This window comes from Gouania willdenowi, unplaced genomic scaffold (assembly GCF_900634775.1).
Source record: "Gouania willdenowi unplaced genomic scaffold, fGouWil2.1 scaffold_217_arrow_ctg1, whole genome shotgun sequence".
Lineage (NCBI taxonomy): Eukaryota > Metazoa > Chordata > Actinopteri > Blenniiformes > Gobiesocidae > Gouania > Gouania willdenowi.
Genome location: NW_021144971.1, coordinates 1 through 8,758, shown reverse-complemented (window position 1 = coordinate 8,758; position 8,758 = coordinate 1). Strand labels below are relative to the sequence as shown.

General features: G+C 34.3%; 1 protein-coding gene across 2 annotated transcripts; it reads right to left on the bottom strand.

The window, feature by feature from the left end:
• Positions 1-263: 263 nt before the first annotated feature.
• Positions 264-7,267, bottom strand: LOC114458948 (H-2 class I histocompatibility antigen, Q9 alpha chain-like). 2 transcript variants are annotated; one of them, XM_028441336.1, is made up of 8 exons: positions 7,088-7,267; positions 5,038-5,298; positions 2,980-3,258; positions 2,004-2,324; positions 1,778-1,873; positions 1,651-1,668; positions 804-850; positions 264-606 (listed from the first exon to the last, which is right to left on the bottom strand). In XM_028441336.1, the coding sequence occupies exons 1-8, from the start codon at positions 7,152-7,154 to the stop codon at positions 559-561; spliced, it is 1,137 nt and encodes a 378-aa protein (XP_028297137.1). In that variant the 5' UTR covers positions 7,155-7,267; the 3' UTR covers positions 264-558. The 2 variants fall into 2 exon arrangements, with proteins under 2 accessions (XP_028297137.1, XP_028297138.1); XM_028441337.1 differs by lacking the exon at positions 1,651-1,668.
• Positions 7,268-8,758: the final 1,491 nt, after the last annotated feature.

The following is an 8,758-nucleotide window of genomic DNA, read 5'->3' as shown; positions in this document are numbered from 1 at the left end:
GAACATCAATATAATCATTTCTTCAGTTTTTACTCATTTAATAGAAACAGATCAATAAAAGTTATTCCTCAAAATCAGATTTATTGACAAAATCATATCTTTTCTAATGTTTCCCTTTAATTATGTGGTTATTTTCTCTAAAGTTATTAACATTTGTTTTATCCATTATTTAATATTTAAACTGTTATTATTTTGTCCTGTAGGAAACACATGTTATCATTATTGTTTATTTGAACCATAAAATACTAATTCAGGAGCCATTGGAATATGTTTGTGTCTAATTATCCAACTATTAATTCTAGACCAAACCAACATGTGATAAACATATTGATCACCAAAGTTGATCAAATGTTGTCAGAACCAACGTGTAACCCTTTAAATGAAAAAGCAGTGAATGTGATGAAAAGTCCAAAGAAAGAAGTGATCCATGGGACAGGACAGAGCTTTGGAAACACCAACATCCTGAAGTGATGAACAGAACATCTGGAGGATCAATGTCTGCACTTCTGACAGCTTGGACTTGAAGTCCAGTCCAAAGTGATGTTTGTTGTGGTGCGTTCAGGAGCTGGGTGCTGTTATCATCCCTCTCTGCTCCTCACTGGTCCCCTGAAGGAGCAAACACAGAGAAACATTATTACAACAGCTTTATCATCACATCTATCAGCTTTATTAGCATTAAACATCAATGTCATGTTTAGAAGCTCAGCTCCATCTAACACATCATGTGATGCTCTGGTTTTACCTCAAGCTTTTCATCATGTTTTTATCATTTCATCACTTTGTCCATTTGATGATGTACTCACAGTTTTCATCTCTGACTCTCCAGCTGAGGAAGACGACGTGTCAGAGGCTGAAAAACACATCAAATCTAAGGTTAAAGTCATTTGGACATTTACACATATCAGCCATAACATTATGAACAGCTTCAAAATGTTAAACTCAAGCTGCTTTGGCTTTAATTCAGCATTTGCACTTTTTATTACTATTTATAATGAGAGCTAAATTCTCCAGGTGTTCAAAGGAAACAGATTTAACTTGTTTCCATGTGTTTCTACAAGATTCTACAAAATAAAGGAGATGAAATTTACTGCTTTAAAAACCTGGTCTCATTACTGATATTTGTTTATTTATTACTTAAGTACATTTAGTAGCATTTACTTTTTTACTTTTACTAAAGTAATGGAGCAACTTCAATACTTTTACTTTTATCAGTCATTTTTTATTCAAATATCTATACTTTTACTTGAGAACTGACGACGAGTGCTTTTCCACCTCATTCCCAACAGGATCCTCACTTTAAATTATCTAGATTTTTGCCCAATTTCTATTTAATTAAGGAAAGTGTTTTGCAATAATTTCAGGAAAATTAGAAGATTTTGTTGGAATTTTGAGTTTTTTCCAACAGTTTAACATTAAAAATGACTGAAATCATGTGATATAAACACCAGGAAAATGACGAGTCTCTGCAAATATAGTACGTTGGACCCAGAAATGAAACAAAAAAGAGAAAAAGGAAATTAATTATTTAGATTGAGAGGAAAGTTCAAAGAAATTCAACAAAAGACCAAAGGATTCATAGAAAAATCATTGATATTATCATTAAAAGTCACTCATAAACACAGTAAAAATGTAAATATCAGAAGGACTCACTGTTGGTACGTTTGAACCCTGAATGAAAGAAAAACAGAGAAAAAAGGAAAATAATGGATTCAAAGAAATTCAACAAAAGTGAAATAAAAGTGTTTTAAGATCCATAAAAACAGCTTTAATTTATTACCTCCAGAGCGTTTCCTCCACAGGAAGAATCCAGAGACGGCCCCCAGCAGAAGAAGAAGAAGAAGAAGACCTCCAACAACAGCACCAGCAACAACACCTACACACACACACACACACACACACACACACACACACACACACACACACACACACACACACACACACACACACAGTGTGATGCTGTGTGTGTCACTGAGCTCTGAGGGTGAACTCAGTGAGTCTCTCACCTCCATCAGACTTTCTCCAGTTGCTTAAAATCACACTTTTGTCCAGAGTGACTGTGAGATCTTCCTCCACACCTTTAATCTGGAACACACAGTCGTACCTGCTCCAGTCTTCAGCTCTGATCAGAGAAATGTTCAGGTCAACGCTCATCTGGAAGCTCCCATCATGGTTGGGGAGCATCTCTCCGTGGTCCACGCCCTCCAACACCTCCTCCTCCTGGTCTTTCCTCCAGAACATCACAGCATAGCGGGGGTAGAAACCTGTAGCGTGGCAGGTGACTGGAGAGGAGGGAGTCCTCTGGAGGAGCTGGATGGAGGGAAGATCTGCAGAGGAACCACAAGGAGCAACAGTGAACTTTAATGATGAAGAGGAGGAGGAGGATTTATTGATTCTACTAATAATGTGATCAGTGGATTATTAAAGTGGTGTTTAGCTGCAGCTCTACTGGAGAGTAAAGAGAGGTCAGTTTAGAGGTCATTTCATCATGTTCACTGTGAACATTTATCACAACTTTTAAAAACACTTTCAGGACAAACAAAGAAAAGAGTTGAAGTAAAAAATCAGTCAAATGTTTCTATCAGCCTCAGTCTGCACGCTTTAGGTCATAAATATCACATTTAAATAAATGAAGCATTAAAAAGCCTTAAAACATGACTCATCATTTATGATGTTTTCAGCCAGGGTTTATTTCAAATCATTTATTTAGTTGAACTGCTTTTAATAATGTGTTTTGATCTGTTCTGAATGTGTTTGTGCTTATGTTTAAATGACTTAAAGCTGAGGATTGTTTAATACTTTATTTTCAGTCTCAATCAGATTATGGTACATGAGCTCAGACCTGATGTGAGATCTGATCGTAGCGTATACGCTCAGATCTGAACGTACCAACGGTTGATAAATGAGGACCACTGTGATCTGACTGTTCATTCACACTGATAAAGACACACTGTTGTCTTCATGTGTCTCAGAGGAGTTTACCTGTTCTCATCAGGGAGCTCCGCCCAGCGTTCACGTACTTCTTCAACCACTCAGGACATTCCTTAGTATGGTAGTGTTTAATGTTTGACATCATCGCTTTGTTATTTTCCCACTTGAGTTTAGTGATGAAAGCCTGTTGGTTGGGGGCAATCCATATCTGTTCCTTCAGATTCAGACTGATGAAGTCTTCTCCATCATAACCATATTGTCTATAACCATCAACATCTCCAGTCTCATCGTCCCATTCACAGCCGTACATCCACTGGACAATGTGAACACCTGAGAGACACAGAGATCATATTAAACACACACACACACACACACACACACACACACACACACACACACACACACACACACACACCCACACACACACACACACACACACACACACACTTTAAAGCAGGGGTCTCAACTTTGGGGTCAGGACCCCCATTTGAGGTCACTAGTCACTGTGAGGAGGTCGTCAGATTCTTTCCAAGAAACTAGATTTTTTTTTTAACAATTCAAGGCATTTTTGTTAATTTTATCATTTTTCTACAACTTCACCAAACTCACCATATTTTAACCTATTTTCATCATTTTTTCTTGCCATATTTTTGCTTCTTTTAATATATTTTTACTACATTTCTCACATTTCTGACACTTCTACATCACATTTCCAGACATGTTCATCACTTATAAACCATTTCTACCACTTTTACACCTAATCTCACATATATTGATCCATTATTGTCACTTTTAACCTTTTTTTCATGATTATTTTTACAAATTTAACCACATTCACCATTTGTCATGTCCATTATTTTCCAGTTTAAACTAAATGTTCCAATATTTACACTTTGAACCCTTTTTAACTCTTTTTCTGTCTGTTTTTTATCCACTCTAATTTTTAATTTTAACTAATTTCTGTGGTTTTTAAAATCCCATTTCACCAACTTTTCCACCATTTTTGGTCATTTTGAACCATTTTATTAGTGATTAAAACCAGGATTTCCATCTTTAAGATGACTATAATAATAATAATAAACGTTCCTGGATAACAGTGGATATTATTCAGATGAATAAATAAATTTGGTTATCACAGATTCATAGAACAATGGACCATCATTTTACTGACTTTATGGATGGACCCCAAAAATCTCTCCTTTATTCCCCCTTATAGATGGTCCTGTCTCCACATGACTGTTCTTCAATGTTCATGTACTGTGTTTCAACACCTTCAGCTACAGTGGGGGTCCCCGCTCTCTGGGACCTTTATTTTGGGGGTGGTGGTCTAAAAAAGGTTGAGAACCAGTGGTTTAAACCATTGATTCCAGGCCTGCTCTTTATTTCCACTCTAACAAACCAGTGAATCTTACTGGGATGCTGCCTGTGCTTTGTCTCACTTCAATCAGTGTGTTCATACAAACAGAAAGAAAAGAAATGCTCCAAAACAAACGTCACCAAATGTGTGATCTCAGTCAAACATGACAAAGAGCTCCAAACTGGTGCAGACAAAGATCTGTGGTGTTGAAGTGGTTCCCAGTTAGTGTTGGGGCTCTGTTTATCTGGGTTTACTGTTTCCACTGCTTTTCTTTGCTCCACTCTCACAAACTCTGGTGTTTCTAAACTCTAAAGTCAGACTTTTAAAGGCTGAATGTGAACAAAGATGTGAAAGTAGGATCCAGTTTTAGGAGCAACACAAAGCACAGCTGCATGACTTTATGTGACCAACAGGAGGCGCTACTACATGTGACTGGAAACAGAAGAGCTTCAAGTCTCTCACTGACACCTTTAACATCATCACATCCAACGTCCACAACAATGGAGCTTCTTTCAGCGTCCAATGACAATCTAGTGACTCCGAGGGACGACGGAGGAAGTGCTGACGTCAGCATTTTTCCAGCTTTGGGAATGGTTCCTGCAGCATTCACTTAGTGATGCTGTGCTTTCTATTCAGGGTTTGAAGGACACGCTTTCAGTGTGTGTCCACACGTGTGTTTACAGCTACACAACAAGCATTAACACACACTGTCACACATCAGCATTAGAAAGAACAAGAGAACTTTAACTAACCTCCAGTTTGGTTGAAACGCTGCTTTAAGATTTCAATGCCGACTTTGAACATCTGCTGAGTACCGATGAAGTTACCAGTGTTTCTCTCCCAGTACTGTTCATCTGCTGCATCTTTAACCCAGTCTTGTTTAGGGACTGATCTCCTGGTGTTACTGTCGTAGTGAATAATCTGAACATCATCAACATAACCAACAGCCACAAACTCTGGGAAGTTTGGTACGTCAGATGAACCTGTGTAGAAATATCTCAGAGTGTGCAGCACTGTAAGAAAAGGTCAGAGTCATGAATTCAGACACTGAACAACAACATGAACGTATCCACACAATCACACACATCACAGTGATCTCTGCTGTTACAAACACATTCATATCAAACTAAACTCATTGACTTTATAAACTATGTGTCTGACACTTTTCTCACGACTATTAGGAGGAATTAGACATTTTATTGTAGCAAAGCAGGAAGCTGATTGGCTTCATTGGTGTCAATATCACATAGGACAGCGCCACCTAGTGAAATGTCCACCAAAAGAAAGACGTCCTACTTTTTTATTTCATGTGGTGAGAAATTATGAATTATTCTTCATTGTTTTTTCCTCCTACAATGTTTATTTATTTTGTTGGTACTGTCTTGTTTTATTGTCTTTGTTTAAGTATTTGAAATAAGAAACTAAATTCAACAAACATAATAAACCCAGGTTTTTACAAACTAAATATTTTTCCACTTTTCTAATAATTTATTTACTGTAAAGATTCTTTAAAGACATAAAAACTGATGTAAGTCAAATGTTTATCATTAAAAAAGAATCCAATAGAAGAGAGAGCAGAAAGTGAACTTTAAACACAGTTAATGTGGTTAAATGATCTTATTTCATTTATTTAAACAAAGTTAAAATAAGCCAATTTTCTAATGATTTATTTACTGTAGATATTCATGTATAAATATTAAAACACTAAAATCAGATGTTTTTTATATTTTAATAGAATAAATTTCAGAGAAACTACAGTTTAGTCACAGTTAATGTGGTTGAATGATGTTCAGTTTTAAAATGAAAATGAAAGTTTTTATTGAAGAGACTCAACTAGTTAAACAACAATGTTAAAAAGATACAAACACATTCAACTAAATGAACAGAAAAAACATTTACACTTTTAAAAGTCTGAATAAATAAGTTTAAATATTTAAAATACATTTTTAATTCAAATCAACCCAAACACCAATAAAGTGTTTATCATTTTATGAACATTTTATTTGTTGTATAAATTCCTTCAAAGGTCCTAAATCTAAATGTTAAATCTTGAGCTTTCATTTTGGTACTTTCCTTGAATTTGCATATTAGCTAAATATTTTGTTTCACCCGTAACATTTAGATTTGACATTTTCACATTTAGATTTAACATTTAGATTAAGATTTAACATTTAAGATTTACATTTGACATTTAGTTTTAACATGCAGATTTAGATTTAATTTTAACATTTAGATTTAGATTTACATTTAATTTATTTAAAGTAACATTTAGATTTAATATTTAACATTTAAATTTAACATTTAAATTCAATATTGACGAGAAATTTACGAGAAAACAAATTGTCACAAATTTCACAAATATTGCTGCTGTAAATCTGGTCAAAACAGAAATAATTTACATACGTTATTTAAACGTGGTTTGTTGCTAAATATTTTTAGTATGAGAACCTTTACAATCATAATTGTATATTAATTTGTAATGTTTTTAAACATTTATTTCAAACTCTCAGATTGACTCTGAGTAGAAAACAGTCAAAGCTAAAATGTAAATGTGACGTCACACTACCGTAAATAACCTGTTGGGAATTAATGACGCAGAGGCTTTTGTGTCATTGTGACTCATTTGAATTTAAACACAAAGTCAATGTTTGTGTGTGGACTTGTAGACCAACACTGTTTCTTTATCAACTCTAAAATCCTTTTTTTGTGCTGATTTGTGGTTAAAACAAATGTCCTGAGTTTACACACGGGTTGTAAAGTAGAAATCATTGTAGAAACGATGTCAGATTGAATCAAACTTACCTGAAGTTCCAGGAACAGACTGTAGACTCAGGCAGAGAAGTGAACAAAACCAACAGGAAATCTGCATTTTGGAGCTTTTTTTTCCTTCAAATTTCTCTAAAGATTCAACGTTTGTTCAGAAGAACAGGAGCGATTGTTTCCTTGTTCCTGAAGAACTCTGAGAGAGAATAAAAAAACAGAGAAAAAACAGGAGCTTATGGTTTCTCTCCACCAATAGGATTTCACAGAGGGCGGTGCGTCATCTGTTGCCAACTGAGAGGAAGGATCTCAGGTTGTTGTAAAACGAAAGTAAAACTAAACTAGAACTAAAATGTAGTGTGAAAACAACAAGAATGTCCTAAAATAAGTGTTTAAATAACCAACTCTGATAGATAAGACATTATGATAGATATAAATAAAATATAAATACAATATGTAAAACGTTTTACATGGACAGGATTAGGATATTACAGTCAGATAGTTTTTGTTTTTATTTCTAACAAAACAAAAGTCAAATCTTAATTTTTAATCGTCAAAAATTAACAATTAAATTATCCCAGCTCCTAAAACTGTGTCTCACGTCATGTTTCCATGGTAACTAAGTCATGTACATATGCAGTAGATGCAACGTTATAAAAAGTACTTGTATCCAGTATGTGTGTGAGTTATGTTCATATTTTTTTCCCATTGTTAAAATAATTCTGTTGTTTTTTTTTCTCCATGAATTAGTTAAACTCCTCCTAAACCTGCTGTAAAGTGGACAATTAATTAATCAGAGAATAAAACAAGTTTATTTCTATTTTATCATAAACATATAAATACTCCTGAGTCTTTAAAAGTTGTAATTATTATAAATTTGTGAAAGTGATTCTGTTGTTTTAAAACACTTTCAGACAAATTACAAATAAAACACATTGAAATAAAGCTTTGTAAAAGTTTTAAAATCATGTTTTAAAACAAGTGTTTGTGTTAAAGAAGAAGAAGTGAACTAACAGGATTCAGGTGTTGTTGTACTGACGTCAACCTGACACATTATAATGTTCCACACCTAAATATTATAACATGCCTCCATTTTGTGCTTTGTTTTGAAATGGCTGACACACACGTTTACCTGTTTGTATCTTTGTGGCTCATATTACGCAGACCTCAGCTGTTTTTCCTGTGAGGAATGAACACATATCACTATCATTTTTATTTTAACATCAGAGAAAAAGAAAAACCTCTATTAAAAATAAATAAATAAATACTTAAATAAAAAAGACAATAAGGCTAATCATGACTTTTTTACCTTTATTTTGTCAGATTCTGTTCATTGATTCTATGAGTTCAGTTTAAAGGAGCATAGGGCAGGATTTGTGACAAAAATAAACATTTATTTTAAGTTTTTTAACGCTACGAGTGATTAAATATTCAGAACTAAACAGAATGAGCACACACACATTTAAGACCAAATGTCCTGTAGTTTTACAGACGTGACTTTAAATGATGTAGATACAGGTTCTTGGAGAAGAGAAGAAGAGAGAAGAAGAAGAAGAGAAGAAGAAGAAGAAGAAGAAGAAGAAGAAGAAGAAGAAGAGAGAAGAAAAGAGAAGAAGAGAAGAAAGAAGAAGAGAAGAAGAAGAGAAAGAAAGAAGAAGAAGAAGAAGAAGAAGAGAAGAAGAAGAGAAGAAGAGAAGAAGAAGAAGAAGAAGA

What these genes read in the sequence shown, in the direction of transcription:
- LOC114458948 (XM_028441336.1), bottom strand. Translation starts at nt 7,154, where the DNA reads ATGCAGATTTCCTGTTGGTTTTGTTCACTTCTCTGCCTGAGTCTACAG. An exon ending in GTCTGTTCCTGGAACTTCAG is followed by an intron (nt 5,299 to 7,087) that starts GTAAGTTTGATT and finishes CTTTTCTTACAG; the next exon opens with TGCTGCACACTCTGAGATAT. An exon ending in GAGAGTCAGAGATGAAAACT is followed by an intron (nt 607 to 803) that starts GTGAGTACATCA and finishes TTGCTCCTTCAG; the next exon opens with GGGACCAGTGAGGAGCAGAG.